This window comes from Dryas octopetala, chromosome 6, assembly GCF_963921425.1.
Source record: "Dryas octopetala chromosome 6, drDryOcto1.1, whole genome shotgun sequence".
NCBI classification, from domain to species: Eukaryota; Viridiplantae; Streptophyta; class Magnoliopsida; order Rosales; family Rosaceae; genus Dryas; species Dryas octopetala.
In genome coordinates this window covers 7,650,184-7,670,233 of record NC_141371.1, presented here as the reverse complement: position 1 = coordinate 7,670,233, position 20,050 = coordinate 7,650,184, and the positions used below count along the sequence as shown (strand labels likewise).

At 36.6% G+C, this 20,050-nt stretch overlaps 3 protein-coding genes across 3 annotated transcripts; 2 read left to right on the top strand and 1 right to left on the bottom strand.

Annotated features, from left to right (window-relative positions):
• The first annotated feature begins 372 nt into the window (after window positions 1-372).
• On the top strand, window positions 373-8,794 carry LOC147281902 (uncharacterized). Its single transcript, XM_086246818.1, has 21 exons — window positions 373-593; window positions 707-1,551; window positions 1,639-1,710; window positions 1,829-2,033; window positions 2,141-2,249; window positions 3,697-3,954; window positions 4,126-4,215; window positions 4,491-4,583; window positions 4,708-4,789; window positions 4,870-4,929; window positions 5,012-5,064; window positions 5,155-5,321; window positions 5,733-5,943; window positions 6,077-6,134; window positions 6,235-6,291; window positions 6,400-6,645; window positions 7,708-7,772; window positions 7,873-7,929; window positions 8,011-8,104; window positions 8,289-8,429; window positions 8,507-8,794. Exons 2-21 carry the CDS (start codon window positions 751-753, stop codon window positions 8,606-8,608), a joined length of 3,021 nt encoding a protein of 1,006 aa, XP_086102944.1. The 5' UTR covers window positions 373-593; window positions 707-750; the 3' UTR covers window positions 8,609-8,794.
• Window positions 8,795-9,835: 1,041 nt separating this feature from the next.
• LOC147281901 (putative pectinesterase 14) lies at window positions 9,836-12,142 on the top strand. Its single transcript, XM_086248084.1, has 5 exons — window positions 9,836-10,283; window positions 10,499-10,670; window positions 10,767-10,973; window positions 11,399-11,649; window positions 11,746-12,142. Exons 1-5 carry the CDS (start codon window positions 9,868-9,870, stop codon window positions 11,954-11,956), a joined length of 1,257 nt encoding a protein of 418 aa, XP_086104210.1. The 5' UTR covers window positions 9,836-9,867; the 3' UTR covers window positions 11,957-12,142.
• A 116-nt stretch (window positions 12,143-12,258) lies between these two features.
• On the bottom strand, window positions 12,259-14,040 carry LOC147281900 (UDP-glycosyltransferase 73D1-like). The gene has a single exon (XM_086248083.1). The coding sequence runs from the start codon at window positions 13,956-13,958 to the stop codon at window positions 12,477-12,479; it is 1,482 nt and encodes a 493-aa protein (XP_086104209.1). The 5' UTR covers window positions 13,959-14,040; the 3' UTR covers window positions 12,259-12,476.
• Window positions 14,041-20,050: the final 6,010 nt, after the last annotated feature.

Below are 20,050 nucleotides of genomic sequence, written 5' to 3'. Positions count from 1 at the left end.
AATTAAACAAAAAAGATATATAAAAAAAAGAAAAGTAACTCATTTTTCTCATATAAAACTAGTTAAACGTGTTTATCACATCCTAATCATGCTATTCATGTTTGATTAGTCTGATCCGTTTATAAATTAGTCATTTTCTCATTTTTTTGTTTTTTTTTTCGGGTTCTTGGGGAATTATATTTCTACTTAATAAAATAGAAAATAATATTCAGTTTGAAAAAAAAGGAGTAAAGAGTTATTAGGGCAGTTCAGGTAGGCGTGAAAAACAAGGATCAGGGGTGTTTTGGTCATTTCCCGAACAATCCAACCTATTTACGGATTCTGCCACTTTTTCCTACCTATTAGGCCATTGCTGGTGTCATCTATCTCCCTCTCACAGTTGGTCCAGTTCACCTTTCAATAACATCGATATCGCGGACCTATCTGCTACTCTTCTCTCAAACTCAAATCTATACACCCCAGAGATAAACACCAAGTGAAGATCCCTCTTAAACCCTAATTTGCCTCAACCCGATCTCTCTCTCACATTTCCGCACCATCTCACAGTCCCAATTCGCATCAATTTCACTCACATGGCCCTCGTCTGATATCTGGTACAGTATTCCTTCCCCAATTTACGTTTTATACCCTAATTTTTAGGGTTTAGTGTTTTTGTTTGAAGTTTTGTTTGATTCCGGTTTCAATTATTTTTTTGGGGATTTTGCAGATTTGGGGGACGATTTGTGGGGCCAGGTGTTTTATCGGACCGGCATGAAGAGGGAATTGGCTTATGTATTGGACGGCCAGTCTCAGCTCGCCGATTCACTGGATAGGACTCAGACCGAGTCACAGGCGAGTCCTTGTGTGCGTGTTTATGAGAACGTTAACTTTAAGAGATTTAAAGGTGCTGTTGTGAATGGTTTAATTGTGTATACCCGAGAGAGAAGGTCTAGGATCAATGGCGGCAATGCGATTTCCGAGAATGCGAAAATGAATGGGCTTAAGAGCTCGGTTGAGCTCAGAATTGATGAAAACCAGCCTTCTCCTGAGGGGTCTGAAAGGGGTGAATTGGTTGAACTTGAAGTTAAAGAGGAACTAGGTTGCGGTTTGAAGACACCTAGGTGTAGATATGGGACAGTCAGTGAGCTGTTACGGCCTTCGACTGAGGATATGGACGGGGAATTGGTTGAAGTTGTAGTTAAAGATGAGCGCAATTGTAATTTTGAAATACCAATGTGTAGACAGGCCTCGGCCGCGGAAGGGAACGTTAGTGATGGGGAAAAGGATGTGCAAGGAAGGCCATTGAGGCGGTTTACGCGATCGGCATTGAGACCTAAGTTTGAGCCCATCGGGGATAGTGCTTCGGAGGTTGTGCCTGTTGAAGTGATATCGAGTGTAGAGGATGGGGAGAATACAGTTGAAGTCAGTGCACTGATGTCGCCACTGAAGAATAATCTAGAATTGAAAATGTCGAAGAAGATTGTGCTGGACAGGAAGCCTACAACGGTCAAGGAGCTCTTTGATACTGGCTTGGTTGATGGGGTAACAGTGATTTACATGGGTGGCAAGAAGGTAGCTTTGATTTCAAATTATGTTTATGCATTTTGCATATATTTAATATCTATCATGAGCTAAGTGTTGGTCACGATTCTAATTCAGGCATTTGGTCTGCGGGGCACAATAAAGGATGGTGGGATTTTGTGTTCATGTACTTCGTGCAACGGCTGCAGAGTGAGTAATGTTTGGTGCTCTAATATAGTTTAACGTCTAAAGTTGTTTTCTGAGTTGGTTTATGCATTTATATAATTATTTTCCTCGCTCTTTTTGCCACCCCCCCAAATCAATGTAGGTTGTTCCACCATCCCAATTTGAGATTCATGCTTGTAAAACATACAGACGAGCAGCACAGTATATTTGCTTTGCGAATGGAAGGAGCCTGCTTGATCTGTTGAAGGCGTGTAGGAGTGCTTCTCTGCAAACTTTGGAGACAACGGTTCAGAGGTTCATCAGTTCTTCACCTATAGAGAAGTATTTCACTTGTAAAAAATGCAGTGGTAAGTTTTGTCTAACTTTTTTGTATTCTCTTAAATTTTTTTGAATTATATCAGTTATGGCAATTTTCTCAACATTTTTTTGGTTATTTTTGTTCGATCATTTTTAGTGTCCTTTCCTCCATACTGTGCTCTGGGAGATGGATCTCTTTGCTATTCTTGCATGGAGTCAAAGAAACCTGAATACAGCCCTACCCATGAAACTGATAAAAGTCTCGGGTATGGAATCTTTTCGAGCTACCTCATCCATTTTCATATTTAAGCCGAATTTTGCTCTGGAATTTGTGGGTTTTGTTTTGCTAGATTGTAGCTTTTGTTTTTTGCCTAAACTACCTGGTCTTTGATTTAATGGGGTTCGCCATTTTTTAGCCTTTATAAAACTCTATTGGACCTTGGCTGTGAAAAAGGGTATTTAATAACTTTTGTTGCTAGGAAACTTATCTTCATATGCTTGTCTCTAAGTGGCAATAGGTAGGGCATGACGAGCAATTATCTTTGCTTTGACTGGTAACACTTGTATATGTTATATATAAGAATAGGAATTTTGTGTTGGTGTCAATATTTCTTTTATAAGGTCAATTGTTAGGTAGTAAAGTAACAAAATTGTCTTACTGTAGCCTAGAGTGGCTCATTCAAAGGCTTTGGATTCAGTTAAAGCTTCATCGGTTGTTCGACTTATATTTTACTTTGTCTGTTTGAAATGTGCTAAGCCTCACATCTGTGAATCAAATGGGTGGATTATTGAAAGACTTATCCAATTCTCCAAAAATCAGATGATTTTGGAGTGACATATTGACATTTTATATTTTGTTTCTTAAAAAAAAAAAAAAAGATATTCACATTTCACATTCTATATTAATTGCAAGTTAAAACGTAAGAGCCACATATTTTGTAAAGGGAGTGACAGATCCACATTCTGTATTAATTGCAAGTTCATTGGAACCTATTGTGTATTGGGTGCCATTACTTATTAATATTTTTTTTTTTAAATTTTGGTCTGATGTGGTGTTAAGTTATGGTGTGCTTTAGTGCTTATGCCTAATAGATTCAAATTATTCATGTTTACTATTTACGAGGAAATCGAAAGTAATGTCCACCGTCATCGAGTTACCCTTTTTTATATTCATTTAGTTTGGTTTTGAGACTCAGTCTGGGGGTTGGCTCCACTCCTGAGATTCTGAGACTGTATTTTGTTAACTGTTTAAAACCAACCCTAAACTTTTGTTTGGGTTTGCTATCCGTGACAATATCTATGGGCATTTGACCATAAACCCAAAGATGCTTTGTGTGTGAGATCATTTTTTTTTTTTTTTTTTAATGAATCACTTGATTGCATGAACTTTAGTCATGTAGTTAGTCACATAGCTGTGCACTCTTTTGTTAGACATTGAAGATCTTTATGAGACAATACATAAATTAATCCAGTGTAGTACATATGGTAACATCTTAACTAGATATACATGGGTGATAGTGTTTTTGCTTAAGCTGGAATTGCTCACGGTGTCTTAAAGTGACTTTATGTCACAAGTCACAAAAAAAGATTTTGAAGCCATATGGAAGACAGAAGAATGTTACTAAGTTGTTTCCTTCTTTCAGCTTTAGTTGTGGAGTAGTAATGATATGCAAATTTCTTTTCATATGTTCTTGCTTATTTTTCTTATCTCAGAGCTTTGATGCCCGTTTCAATCTCAAAGTCCCCGAAAAGTGTTATCTCAAAGTCCCCAAACAGTGCAATCTCAAAGACCCCGAAAAGAGCAATCTTAAAATCCCCGAAAAGTGCAATCTCAAAGCCCTTAAAAAGTGCAATCTCAAAGCCCTTAAAAAGTGCAATCTCAAGGCCTTTCAAAAGTGCAATCTCAAAGCCCTCGAAAAGTGCTTCAGTCTGTTTGTCTTTGCAAAATAAGAGCCAATGGAAGACAAGAAAGTATGTCTCTTTCTTGGTTGCTTTACATTTATGAAAAATTAAATTTTATAACCTTAATGGCTCTTTTGTTCTAAGATCTTCTGGAATACAGAAGGATATGATTTTGAGTGAAGTATGCTATTAAGAATATTTTGTCTTCCCTTTTGTTATGTGCTCCTACCCTCACTGCAGGTCATCAACACCAATTTTGATCTCAAGTCGCTCCAAAAGTGCTTCCCAATTGTGTTCAGCATATAAGAGTAGATGGAAGATAACATCAAAGTTGGTATCTTTTTTAATTTTCTTTGATTTACAACTAAAATCAATGATAATAATTTTGTTTGATATATTCCTTCTGCTAGTTATCTTTCTTCATTGCAAGCGAAGAAAAATTGATATTCTAAATGTTTTCTTTACCAAAATCTTCGTTCAAGAAACTTTTCTTTAAGTTTTTTATTGACACCTTACATATTATCTCGATAGAGAAGTAATTTCCAGTGTTTTATCTGTACATCATTTCATGTTTTTTATTTTTATATATGTCTGTATTTTTCCAGGTCATCAAAATCAGTCCTGATCTCAAGATCCCCCAGAACTCCTCCTGTTCATTTTTCTGCACAACAGAAAAGTCAGTGGAGGATTACAACAAAGTAGGTTTGCATCCCCTCTTATTGGTTATTATTTTTTGGTATAGCATATTTTTGGCTGAAGTATTTGTTTCCCATTTGTGACACATGGGTAATCTGTTTATTCTTTGGGTGTATCTTTCTCAAGAGATCAGCGGCTGCATAAGTTGGTTTTTGAGGAAGGTGGATTGCCTGATGGAACGGAAGTAGCATATTATGCTCGTGGACAGGTTTTTGAGAAAAAGATTGTTCATGCTTATATGTTATTTATCTTATTATTGGAAATAAAATAATTCCTTTTTGTGGACAGAAATTGCTAATTGGCTATAAGAAGGGCTTTGGAATATTTTGCCGCTGCTGCAACAGTGAGGTATTTTCTGCTACATTTTGAACTTCAAAGTTCATGAATTCTATATTGAAAATTGACTTTTTTTTTTCCTTTTATTCTGTAGGTCAGCCCCTCACAGTTTGAGGCTCATGCGGGTTGGGCTTCACGTAGGAAACCGTAAGTTTTTGTGTGAGATACTCTGCAGCTACCTATGTCACTATTTCCCTTATTTGATAATTCTATGGTTTTGTTTGTAATTTTTGGCAGCTATGCATACATTTATACATCTAATGGCGTGTCTCTCCACGAATTGGCAATATCTTTGTCTAGAGGTCGCAAATATAAAGCCAAGGATAATGATGACTTGTGCATCATTTGTGCAGATGGTGGGAATCTTGTGCTTTGTGATGGATGCCCAAGGGCCTTCCACAAAGGTGAAGCCACAGATTCAATATAAATTTGTTACTTCTGTATATTCTTTTTGTTTTGTTTTGTTTTTTTAAGGAAGACCTTTATTTTCCTTTATAATCCAATAAGCGACACTTTTGGCTGTGAGAAAGTGATGTTTGCAAAAACTTTGTTAATTATATTTAAGTGCATAATTTGTGGACAGTAATATGCTGAAAATTTGTTTTGTTTGTTTGAGTTTTTGTCAATGGGGTAAATCTGAAATTCATTGTATCTGAATTTTTCTTTGCAGTTATTGGGGGTATGCATTGTATATCACTTTTAAGATAATTTGCGGAATCATGCTGGAAAGGCTCATTGAGTTCCCTCTCTGAGACACTTTCGCAACTGTATTTGCCTTACATGAGTTTGCTGTGTGAATTGTTTGCCCCATGCAGACTGTGCATCTCTACCAAGTGTCCCTCGTGGTGACTGGTACTGTAGGTTCTGCGAGAATATGTTTCAAAGAGAAAAGTTTGTGGAACATAATGAAAATGCTGTTGCTGCTGGAAGGGTTTCAGGAGTTGATCCTATAGAACAGATAACCCAGAGATGCATTCGTATTGTCAAAGACATAGAAGCTGAACTTACTGGATGTGTTTTATGTAGGTAATAACTAGAAAGCTATTTTATTGAATCTTATGGTCTTAGTTATCATATTTGTTATGCAGTCACGACGGGCAGTTGTTTGATGTATTTCTCTTTATGTTACTTTTATTTATATATTCGTTCTTGTATGCAGAGGTTATGATTTTAGCAAATCAGGGTTTGGTCCACGAACTATTATACTTTGTGATCAGGTATTTCTCTATATTCATGTCAATCAAATGCATTTCATACAAAATGTTATTGCTGCTTCTATTTAAACAACTAAATGGTGCTCTTCTTTTTTTGTGCCAGTGTGAGAAGGAATATCATGTTGGCTGTTTGAAGAAACATAAAATGGCAAATTTAAAGGTGAGAAAATAAAAGATCGCATAATAATCATATCAGCAGCATCTTTTCTGTCTTGTGTACTAGCAAATATATTTCTTGATGCAAGTGTTGATGGCACTTCTCTGACAGGAATTACCAAAGGGGAAGTGGTTTTGTTGCACAGACTGCAGTAAAATTCATTCTATTTTGCAAAAGTGTCTATCTAATGGAGCTGAGAAGCTTCCAGACTCTCTCTTGGATGTTATAAAGAAGAAGCATGAAGAAAAGGGTTTGGAGACTGTTGATGGATTTGATGTGAGTTGGAGACTTATTAGTGGCAAAATTGCTGCTCAGGAATCTCGGTTATTACTTTCAAAAGCTGTTTCTATCTTCCATGTAAGTGCTGACCTCTCTTTTAAAAGGTTGTGGTGCTTGTCTATAGAAATTTATGGTCATCCCACAGTATTTTTCTTCTGGAGGGCAGTTCTTCATATAAGTTCATTCAGTTTTGTGTTTATTGCTTCAGTATTTCTTTATATATTAAAATAACCTTTCTTCTATTGTAATTGAGTGTCTTGGACAATTATATACTAGTTTCTGCATTTTAGGTTGCTTATCCCCCTGAACTTCATATCTTCTATCTAGCTGAACACCATAACTTCTTTAGGAACTTCACTTAAAGAGGCATTGAGAATTGTAATTGTCCAATGAATTTGCTGCCTCTAAAGTGCCCAACACTGTTTTGTAAGGATGGATGGGGTAAATCACATTGGAAGGATAAAAAAACGGAATGATACAAATTGTCCCTCCTTTTGTTTGGTAGAAAGGGAGGAAAGTGGATGAAAAGAGTACAGAAATATTTTTACAAATATATGCTTGTTCAAAGAAGGCTAGAGGATAAAAGGAAGAAGAGAGCAATTTGAAAAAGTTTTTTATTTTATTTTAAACTTAGCGCAATCTTTCAAATTCGGAAGGATTATTAATGGTGGGCTCGAAGCTGGTTCTCTTCTTTTCATGTTTCCCTTTCATCATCCTCTCACTCCTCCAAACAGTAAATAATGAAGTTTTTTCTGTTTTCTTCGTCCCCTCTTTCATCCTTCCCCCTCCCCCTTCTACCAAACATATTGTAAAAGAGAATAGAGGAAATGAAATCTGTAGCAAGGATGACCTTCTTCCATTTAGTTTGTCTGGTGTTGGAAAAATTAATCCCTGTTATGTCGCCAACCCTTATTTGGTTGGTATTTGAGTTTTACTGTTAGGGTGAAGCTCTCTCTCTCTCTCTCCACCCTCTCCTCTCCCCCTCCTCCCTCTCCTTCTCTCTCTGTGTTTTCTCGAACAACTGATTGAAAATAGATTATAAATAGAAATGAATGGTACATGCTTATATACAGTAGGTTTATTTTTCTTAAATCATCAGTGCAGTGTTTAATTGACATTCTCCCCATATCTGTGTTTCAGGATTGCTTTGATCCTATAATTGATTCAGAATCTGGGCGTGATCTTATTCCAGCCATGGTTTATGGGTAGGCATAAGATCTGTTACCTTGTATTGTAGTTGCTTCATGTAGCCCAAAGTTTTCAAGTTCGTCCAGTATTTTCTAATAGTACCTTTCATGTGTACAGAAGGAATGTTAGGAGCCAAGAATTTGGGGGGATGTACTGTGCAATATTGATGGTCAAGTAAGAACTAATTGTTTGATTTCTGATCTTGGAATTGCTTCTTTGAATATAATTGTTAAAACTCATCTGCTGATTTTGCAGCTCAACTGTTGTATCAGCTGGAATTGTTCGTGTTTTTGGTCAAGAAGTTGCTGAACTTCCTTTAGTTGCTACAAGTAGTGGTAACCACGGCAAGGTGATACTATTATTATTATTTTCCATTTTAAGGTTATCTTTGACGTTTGCCCCTACTTTTTTTTTTTTTTTTTTTCTGTTGGCTTTTTTGTGATGCAATGTTCAAATTTTTGAGAATTCTGTTAATCACCCACTACGTTATTACTGCAAATTTAATTTTGACAGCGTTTAACTTTAATACACAGGGTTACTTCCAATTATTGTTTTCTTGCATCGAGAAGCTGCTTGCTTTCTTAAGTGTGAAGAACCTTGTGCTACCAGCTGCTGAAGAAGCGGAGTCCATATGGACTGAAAAATTTGGTTTTACAAAGATGGATCCGGACCAGGTATGTCTAATCAATGCCTCCATTCTGCGTGTGCCTTTTTGACTGGCCTAATGTTAACGTTGTTCCTTGTGCTGCAGCTTAGCAACTACAGAAGGACTTGCTACCAAATGGTGACCTTCAAAGGAACATCAATGCTGCATAAAAAGGTTCCTGAGTGTCGGGTTGTACATACATTATGATAGCAGTGGAAAATAAAGAGCTTTTTTGCTTCTTTTGTTCCTGATCTTTCTTAGCAAGCTTTCTGTTTCCAGTTCATGTTTGTAAAATTTTCTGAATTGGAATTGTCTAGCCTCTGCTGTTCATGTAAACATTGTTATTGAACTCCCACCTTGCTTTTAATCTATTTATTCGTTTAGTTTTTAGAAGGCTTAATGTGTACATGCTTGGTGAAATTTGAATAATCGTCTTTGGTATTTTCTTAGTGCGCAGCAGCTGTATCATCTGATGACGTGTGATACCAGTATTACCTCTATTGACAATTGCGTATGACCCCAAGCATGCAAGTTAAGCCCAAGAGTGGAATTTGCTTATGCCAATATTCTGAATTTCACTTTTTACCAGATATGAAAAAGTCCACATATAGCAGCAACTCAGATATTAAATTGATAAATCTATGAGTATTGCACTAAAACGTGGTGCTGTTCAAAATTCAAATTCACTAGTCTAGTACCCAAATTCAAATTTGAGTATTCATGTGACGGGGCATCAATTCTTTGATCAGTTATCCCAACTGATGTGGCACATGACAGATGGTGTATATGTTTGTGGTCATTAGAGATTGTGTTGTGTATGAACATGTCTGAGCAATTGAATAACATAAACTGTATGATTCAGGACAAGAAGCACTATTATAGCCTACAAACATGTCCTGGGGCCGTTCCATAAATTTGAAGTCACTTTTTCTTCTGGAGGAGGCATGATTAGCTCAAGCTAGGAGTCCCACCGCCCCATAGGGTAATACCCTTATGCTAAATTGTCAAGAACCACTTCCAATTTCCCTAAAATTAGAATTAAAGTTCAAGTTTCATTTGTATCACCACTAACACCACCAAAACACATGCCCACACCTTGCCACTTTCACTGCTCTCATCATGAATCATGACCATACTCCCCTCACCTCCTTTTCCTTCTGTGGCATAGCGTATGCATCTTCCAATCTCCATATCTCCCCATCTCTCTCTCTCTCTCTCTCTCTCTCTCTCTCTCTCTCACATTCCATACCATTACTTTTAAAAGCAGAGATTTTGTAATTTCCACACGCATAAACATCATATAAAGGCCCATACAATTCTTACCTCCCACGCCAAACATCACACCCCACCCTTTAGATGACCAATTTTCGCATACATAATAAAGTAACTCCTACAAGCCCCAACCCACTTCTTAACTCAAAATAACATAAAACGTCAACCAATTAAAGCCCTTACAGCCTTTAACTATGAGAACTAAAACAACCCTCTTCTTTTGGTTCACAGCCTTTGTCATTGCACTCGTTTCCATCCTCATTGCTCACCACCACCACATCCCTTCTCTGTCCTCGTCTTCTTTTATTGCCAAGAGTGCTCAAAATGGCTTCAAGCTTACCATCTTAGATGGGGTTGTCAAGCAAAGCAGTGAGAGCTTATTGTCTGTCCTGAGAAGCATTGTGTCCAGACACCATCACCACCGGAGGAGGCGTAAATGTGACAAGACAAAATGGAAATCTAGGCTCATATCTGAATACAATGTGTCCCTAGTTTTGACTGTTGGGTTAAAAGGTTGCACAAATTTTAGTAGTGTGCAAAAGGCAGTAGATGCTGCCCCAGAGCTTAGCACTTATAAGACCCTCATCCTAATTGATTTGGGTACTTACAGGTATTATCAAGGATAAAATGGAATGTCTTATATGAAGTTGGGTATGGGTTTGCGCCGAAATATTCTCTTGTCAGATAATCTAGTATGTTATGTTATGTTATCAAAAAGTCAGTCTCAATGTGTGGTCCTAATTTACCATCTGACTTCATAATAAAAAACCTGGCAAGGAATTGGGTTTGCATCTACTAACCATATCATCACATATATGATGGCAGGGAGAAGGTGACAGTGGGTGTGAACAAGAAAAATTTGATATTTCAAGGACAGGGTTATCTTAACACTGCGATAGCATGGAATGACACAGCCAATTCTACTGGAGGGACTGCTAGTAGCTCTTCAGTTGCCATCTTTGCTCCCTATTTCACTGCCTACAATATCAGCTTTCAGGTAAAAAATAAAAAAAATAAAAAAGGTAACTATGAGATATACATAAAGTAATGTGGGATTTCAATTTTGGTTAATTTTCTTTGGTTCTTTGAGAAGAACACGGCTCCGCCACCATCTGCTGGAAGAATTGGAGCACAGGCAGTGGCACTTCGAATTGCAGGAGATCAAGCTGCATTCTATGGATGTGGCTTCTATGGTGCCCAAGACACGCTTAATGATGACCGCGGGAGACATTACTTTAGAGAATGTTTCATTCAAGGATCCATAGATTTCATCTTTGGAAAAGCTAGATCGCTGTATGAGGTAGAGCAATCACCCAGTACACTTTGTTTTAATTGTCACCTTGTTTAGAGTCATCAAATTGTTCCCAAATTTTGGTTATCAAACGATGTGGTAGATGACCCGTTACAAAAGAGTAGTGTTACACCTACCAAATGATGTTACAACTTTTCATTTATTCAAATTTGGGCCTACTCTCAAACTTATTTTATGTCTAACATGATACGTGTATTGACACATTCTTTGATAAACAAATTTAGCGAGTCTAGCATTATTGGTAAGAAATAATTGAGATTTAAAATGGGTCCTTGCACGAATAAATGAAAGATTGCCACATCATTTGGATAAAAAAATTTGGGATTTGTTTTGGTGTCTCTAACCATACTCTTAACTCTTAAGAAAATGCATTGTTGGGGGATCACATGCATAATTTACAATCTTTGTAACAGGGGTGCACCATTAATTCAATAGCAAATCCAGTGAAAGTGGGGATAAGTGGAGCCATCACAGCCCAAGGAAGGCATTCAATGCAGGAGCAAAGTGGGTATTCCTTTGTGAATTGTAGCATTGGAGGGACTGGGAAAGTGTGGCTTGGTCGAGCTTGGGGAGCTTATGCCACTGTGGTGTTCTCCAAAACATACATGTCTGATGTTGTGGCTTCAGATGGATGGAATGACTGGAGGGACCCCTCTAGAGACCAGTCCGTGGTTGCTCCTATTGTGTTTTTTTTTTTTTTGGGTCCAATATTCAATTCCTCTTTTTGGGTTTTTCTAATTGCATAATTATTTGAATGCAGGACAGTGTTTTTTGGGGAGTACGAGTGCATGGGACCAGGAGCAAATTATACATATAGGACCTCATATGTAAGGCAGCTCAATGAATCTGAAGCATCTCCCTTTTTGGACATTTCGTACATTGATGGAAATCAATGGCTTTTATATCCTCCAGTACCCTTCAATTTTCATGATGAATATAAATTCGATGATCGATATACTCAAACTTACTAATATGTTATGTGGTCTTGATGGATTAGGTAGAATTATGTTTGAATGACCGTGATTGATAGTCTAATAACATAATATGTCAGATTGTTTATGATCAATAAAATATTTGAGCTTGTGACTTCCTTATTATTTGTACTCGCAAGATGCATATGACTTATTTATATATTGCTAGTTTCACTCGGCGGAATTGTAATTTTAATTTGGTTTGCTGTGGATTGTGTTGGCAGTGTTGCCATCTGCTGCAAAACGAGTTATAAGATTTCATTATTATGAACTGTCGAGTTAAGTATCAATTGATTGTATGATTTGCATAATACATATGAACAGAATTATATTTATGGAGGCTAATGAAAATAACTAGTGATTTACAATTGGAGTATACTGGAGATATATATGGAGGAAACTGGTATTCACAATTGAAACTATTACATTGAACTCTTGCTTGAGCCCAGGTTGAACCTGAATCTGCAACCCAAGAAGCCATGCATTTGGCCCAAGAACCATGATTGCTGAAACTAAAGCTTTAACTGTTGTCTTGAGTCGATTGTTCCATAACATGTTGAATCAAAGATGACATATTTGAGTGAGATGACCCTCCTTCTTCCATAGCTCTTCTACCCATCTCGCCAAGTTCTCTTGCTCTCTCTCTTCTCCTTTGGCCTTCTTCGCCCCCATCCATCAGTGTTTCTATTGCCTTCTTCACTCCATCTTTCTTCACCAACACCCCAACTTTCTCTTCATCCCCCCACCTAACAGGGACTTCTACACCTACCCGAACACCGACCCTCAGAACCTCTACGATCAGTTTTTCGTTGAAGAACTGCTCAGCGAATAGAGGCCATGTTATCAATGGTACACCAAAACATGCCCCTTCTATTGTTGAGTTCCAACCACAGTGGGTTAAGAACCCAGCAATTGCCGGACTGGAGAGAATAAGAACTTGTGGAGCCCAACCTTTGATCAAAAGACCCCTCCCTTTGATTCTTTCCTCAAATCTTTCCTCCTCTAACCACTGCTCTAATTGTGAATATTTCTCACCAGTTTTGATTACCCAAATGAATGGTTGCCCTGATGCTTCTAAACCAAGTCCAAGTTCTATCAATTGTGATGGGACTAGTCTACAAAGGCTACCAAGACAAGCATAGATGACAGACCTTGGTTTCATTGAGTTGAGCCATTCCAAGCATTGTCTCTCATCAATTGAGGCTATGTTACCTCTTGAAAACCTGTCCAAGTTGTTTTTGTTGCACAAAGAAACTGGCCCAATGCACCAAACCTTTTTCTCAAGCACCTTCTCCAACTCCTCAGCGCACCCTTGCTCCAATTCATCAAAGCTATTCACCACAACCCCAAAAGATTTCGACTCTGCCTCTTGTATCTTGTCCCGGAAGTCATCCAAATCGGGCTGAGTAACAAATGCTCCGGGAAGCTGGGCCTTGGTGATCTCAATCCTCTGGGGCAGCCCTGGCACCACAAAAGGCTCAGAGTCAGAGGTGACAGAATTGTGAGCATTGTAGACTTTGACATTATGAGAGCTCAGCAGTGAGAAGCAGCACATCCCATGGAAAACAATTCTCGGAACATTGAACTTCTGGGCTGTTTTCGACGTCCACGAGAGGCTCTTGTCTGATATTATGCAGCTTGGATTTAGCTTATGTTCTTGAAGGTACTCTTCTAGTGGTTTTTGCAGCATACTCAGCGCTTTGTAAAATTTTCTCAGCAGGTTGCGTGATGGTAAAACGTCAAGATTCTCACACCCAATTGGAAGTCCTACTTCTAGGCATGGAAATGGAATCTTCACAAGAGATATTGGAAGCCCCGAATCTCTTGCTCGCGAAATGGTGGACTCAAATCTTGAGGCATTGTAAGGGGTAGTGACCAAGCTAACCATCACGCCACGCTCTGCGAAAAGCCTAGCCATGTCTATCATGGGGATCATGTGGCCCTGTGCCATGAGTGGGATTAAGACAAAGTGAGGCTGCTGCTGCCTGGCTTGGGAAGCCATAGTACAAAGCTAGCTAGATTGGTCACAAGCCTCTTCTTTGATACTAAGATTGGTTATAGCTGATATATATATATGGTTTCAAAAAATTGGCCGGTGAAGTGGTTTTGGTTAGGTGACTATAGCTAATTAGAAAGATGTGATTTAAAATACAATGGCTTGCACTGGTTAGATTTCGGCTGACCAAGTCTCCCTAGGTGAGCTTGACTTTGGATAATTAAATCAGATTGTCACATGGAACATCTATATTTAATCAACACTTCATTACCCTACATGGCCCCAGTGATTTGTATTCTTTGTTTTTGTGTTTCTTCTTTACTGCTTGCAAAAAGAGTTGGGCTAATTGGTCTGAGTGTTACTTTCACACCAATCATCCTCAGATCGAGTTTAATGACAATCATTAGGTCATGAAGCCAAACTCTGTGTAACAAGAGCTGGGAATATATAGACGAGAAGGGGAATATTTCCTCATTAAAATATGAAGGCTTTTATAGAATTTTGGTCAATATTGGTCAATATTTCCTTCTATAAGGACACAAAGTGTTCCGAACCTTCTTTATGAACAACTCTAACATCTCAACCTACTTGAAAACCAAATTCATGATCTGCCTAGCTCAGTGGTCCGTGTTTGTTACTGCAGAGTTGTGCATAGAGTCTGCAACACTAGAGCCTACTAGCTTTTAATCACATACGACGGTTACATATATATATATATAATAATTTTATATATATTTTTTTTTATGATTCAAAGTCGGTCACACTAGCTATTATTTTAGTGATATTATTCTCTATAATATTAGAGAAATCCCAACTTTGAATTTCTCTCTCCCAAATAGCTAGGAAAAGAAAAGCGGCCGGTGAGTTAATGAAATTTATCAAGAAATTAAAAAGAGAAGAGATTCCAGATAGGTCTGCCTCACCTATCATGCTGAGGATATGCCATTTTTGATAAGACCGAGTCATTGGCATTAGCTGAAAGATAAAAAAGATAATAATAAAAGGAAAGAATAAGACTGGGTCATTTTTTTTTGGTAGAGACTGGGTCATTGATATGTAAGTTGTGGTTGAATCTTATAGCTGAGTCATCACATTGCAAGTCTTCCTGTTGTTTTTTTTTCTTTGGATGTACTTAGCTAGGCTTAGTGGCTCACTATATGTTCTTGACTTTGACGGATTCTAAAGTATTTTTATACTCGTGCATTATGCATATATATTTGGACACTTGTTTCTTGTCTACAATGGCTCAACCCCCTAATATGGTTTTGCTTCAGTCAACCCTTTGCGTGCCAATAGGTTTCTACAACTTTTCGATCTACGTGCAATCAACGAGGAAAATGGGATTTGTTTTCGAAAGTCGTCCACGTGTATTGATGTATGTGGAATTCACATATATTACGGTCACAGTTGATGAGTCAGTATCTTACAATATATTGTATCATTAGATGACCAAAATTTAATAACCAAATATGAAGAGCATATTCAAATCTAAAACTAATGTATCTTGTTTTAAACAAAGATTTTCAGCAAGTTTGTTCTACAAAATTGACAGGACAACTAGGCATATATATTATCTTATTCTGTGGCGAAGTGTACGCTGTAAGTTTGTATTGGTTGATGGGTCACAAGTTCACAACCATGCAGGTGATTTCAATTTGTATATTATGGAAGTTCAGTTAATACAATTATTCTAATGAAAATAAAGGATGGCGACTGTAGTGGTTAAGACTGTTTACCTAATCCAACTTAATGAGATAACCGATGGTCAACAAATAACTCCACCAATCACTGCTATAGTTCAGTAAAATTAATGATATAGTTTTAATTGATTAGTATGAAATTAGTACACATGAGATTAGCAGAGGTCAGATCATCCTTTGCTCTTTTGGGTTATGGATCGGGCGTGGAAGGGAAAGGGGAAGGTTGGGTTTAATTCTTTTTAATTTTTAGAAATGTTAGTTCTAAATAAATATTTGTATGAGATATTTTTGTTCTAAAACCCTTGTATATGATTTTACGAAAACACCCTTATGATTTAACAAAATAATAGAAGGAATGTGACGAAAATGTCACATTGCTACACGGCGCAAAGTCTGGATGTCAAATAGTAAATTTTTTTTTTTTGTTTGAGTGTAATTGCACACACCCCCTATAATCTGGGTGATAAATGTGCAAATTACTCTTTAAAAAATTTTCGCCCATAAGTATTGGGTTGTAACAATCTTTTATTATGACCATATTCAACGATAATTATCATTCTATAGCCTAAAGGAAAAAAGTGAATCTATCACATCTCTAACTTTTTTTTTGGTTTTTTTATGTTATAATTTTTTAGTTCAAATTATCTTAAGGGTAAAATTGGTATATTTTAAAATATTGTTGTCTAGAGCAAAATTTTAAGGGCTAATTACATAAAAATCAATAAATATCTTCAATATTACAAATTAGTCAATAAACTTTTTCAAAATACCATGATAGTCACTATTGACCAAAATAAAATTAAGAGAAACTATGTGAATTAAAAACCGGAAAAAAAAAAACAAAAAAATTTATTCATCCTGCCACTGTGCTGACATGTTATTGATGTCAGCAATATCTAATTTTTTATGTCTAAACTTTTTTCCTGATGCTATATATAATCCTCACAAAATTACACTTTATTTTGTTATGATGCAGTATGTAAAATATTACACTTTATTTTGTTATGATGCAGAATGTACCTCTTCTCGAGTTACACTTTATAATTTCATAAAATTATACTTTGTTGAATGTTGTAGTATTGTTTTAAGGTTTTAGCATTTAGAGTTTAGGTTTTATGACTTCATATTTAAGGTTTTAGGGCTTTAGGGCTCTAGCCCTAATTAAATTCTAAAGACTATATCATAAATCCTAAACTCTAAAAAAAAAAAATGAAACTAAAATTGGGGTATGCTTGACTTTGAATAGTATTGAATGCTCTAAATATATTTGATTTTTTTTTTGAATTGTGGCTTAAAAAGAAATAGATTAGAAGTTTGAGTTTATGACTAAAAAATGTTGTATGTTGTGGTTTTTAATAAAGAACTCATTTTATTTTGAATTTTTAAATTTTTATTGATTTATTTGTAATTTTTTAAAATTTTAAAAGTAAATTAGCAAAAAACCACAAAAAATTGTAAGTTTCGCTTAAAAGCCCATATGCAAGATCTATTTATTTTTAAGCCACAAGGAGTGACTTAAAACTAAACTTTTTTTTTTTTTTTTTTTTTTTTTTTTCTGACACCATATGTAAAACTTACAGAGCTACACTTTATCGTATTATAATGCAATATATAAATAATTACACTTTATTTTGTTATGATGCAGTATGCAACTCTTGTAGAGTTTAGATTTTATGACTTCATATTTAGGGTTTTAAAGCTTTAACCCTAAATTCTAAAGACAATACCATAGACCCTAAGCTCTCAAAAGAATTCAAAAATTAATTTAACTAAAACTTGGGTATGCTTGAGTTTAAATAGTATTGAATGCTTCATACTTGATTTTTCTTGAATTGTAGCTTAGAAATATTTTTTGTGGCTTAAAAATATATTTGTAGCTTAAAAATAAATAAATTAGAAGTTTGGGTTTATGATTAAGAAATGTTATATGTTGTGACTTATTAGAGTGCTACTATTCCCACTCCCCATCCCTATTGTTTCACACCTTCACCCACCATCAAATTAAAAAAAAGGAGACTTAGAGTTCAGTCCATTTTATGAGCCTTGATTTTGGGCTCCGCCTAAAATCTTGGAGTTAAAACCTAACATGCAGTCTCTGCAAAGCCTACTTTACACCTTAAAAGGGGAAATACCTTTCAAATACTCAAATTGGGGAAAAAATTTATTATGAATTAAAAGAATTTTCTTATAAATTAAAATGACTTTATTATGAATTAAAAGAATTTTATTATAAATTATTATAAATTAAAAGAATTTTCTTATAAATTTTAAAACATCTCCGGTCTCCATCTAAAAACTATTTTTCTAAATGACCTAAGCCTAATTATCTCTTAAAAAAATTATGAAACCACTCATCCCACCACCCTATATTTTTGGACCTCAATCAATTCTAAAGATGACCTATAAAATGGACTAAACTGTGTATCACACCCTTTTTTTGTTTTTCTTGTACATTTTAATTTTTGATTAAAGGCTTTTTTTTTTTTTTTTCCTTCCTCTTACATGTGCTCATCTATATGTTTTTTTGGTCTTACATGTGCTCACCCTATAGTTTGGGTTTAGGAGAATATAAATAAAATATTTTGTTATCACTTATCAAGAAAACTGTTATAATTGGAAGAGTCCCAATAAATTAAAGTGTTGTTGAATAAAAACACTACATGAGAACTTTCAATTACGCTGCTAATCAATGACTTATTTTTTTGCCTTTTTGGTGAAGAAGGTAGAGAAGAACTAAATTAAGTGAAAGACTTTTAAGAAGCAAAATTGCCAATCCTCGGGTACGTGGAAAACCAAATTGTTTCCACTTTGCAAACTACATAGGATCAAATAGGGACACATGTGAGTTTATAGTTCAAATGGATAAAAGAACAATATTATTAGAGTCACTACATTTACTTAGCAAACGATGCATGTCAGTATTTGGTTATTAAGGAAACCGTTATGATTTGTCAAAAAAAGAAGAAGGTGTATATCGATCATCAGTCACTACCACATGAGCAGAGGGTTAGATTGAATTTTGGGTATCCCAATCATGCACCAAACACTTAAAACGAATGACAAAAAAACACCAAAAACCAAGTAAAAGGGCATGCTATTATAGCTACATAGATAGTTCTGTTGTAAAAGTATGTGAAAATCTAGGGTTTGTGGAAGAGAGGAGGCAGAGAGAATATGATCAGTCTATTTCATTCATGTTATAAATATCCTTATATAGAGGTAGGGTTTACTAGGTTTTAAATATTTACTAGTATACCCCTACCACTAATTACAGGAATAGCCACTTAATTATAACAATATATTTACAACACTCCCCCTTGGATATTCCATGTCATTAGTGTTGTCTCTGCTATGCGCTTCTAAGTTGCCTCGTTAAAACCTTGCCAAGTAATAAAAACCCTGTGGGAACAAAAACAACCTTGGTCGAAGGAAAAAGAGTGCAACGCGCGTGAGTGTGGAGTAGTCGCATCAGAACCTCGAAAGTAGGTGAAGTCATATCTTCTGGATCATAGGCAAATAGTATGTCTATGGGAGCGGGGTGCATTAGAGTTGCTACACCAAAACCTTGCCCGGTAAACCCAATGGGAGAAACCCGTGGTCGAAGGGAAAAGATGAGCAAATGCATATATATCAGATCAACACATCTTCAGGATGTAGTATGAGTAGGGTGACCACGCCAAGATGTGCCTCATTAAAACCTTGCCAGGTAACAAAACCCAGTGGGACAAAATAACCCTGGACGAAGGACAAAAGAGTACACGATGGTCAAGTGAGTATGCTTCGGGATACTCCCCCTGATGTCGACTCCCCCTGAAGATTACATACTAGGTAAATCAGCCAATCTACGCAAACCAATACCTCGAACATGCATCAAGAACGTGGACTTTGGTAGTGACTTGGTAAAGAGGTCTGCATGGTTGTCTTGAGATCGGATCTGCTTGACTTCAATCATCTGATGCTCTTGTTGCTGTTGATTGAAGAAGAACTTCGGTGCAATATGCTTGGTGTTGTCTCCTTTGATGAAACCCGTCTTCATCTGCTCGATGCAAGCGGCATTATCCTCATAGATAATCGTTGGTTCATCAGTGGTGGAATTCAGCCCACACGTACTTCGAACATGTTTAGAAACTGCTATCAGCCATATACATTCACGAACTGCTTCGTAAAGGGCTATAATCTCAGCATGATTCGAAGAGGTAGCAACAAGGGTCTGTTTCGTTGACCTCCAAGATATTGCTGTATTCCCAATGGTAAAGACGTAACCAGTTTGAGAACGCGCCTTGTGCGGGTCTGATAGATACCCTGCGTCAGCATATCCAACAAGGCGGGCATCGTTCCGAGGATCGAGGGGGTTCGATCCATTCCTTGATGCATAGGGATAGAATAAGCCCATATCCG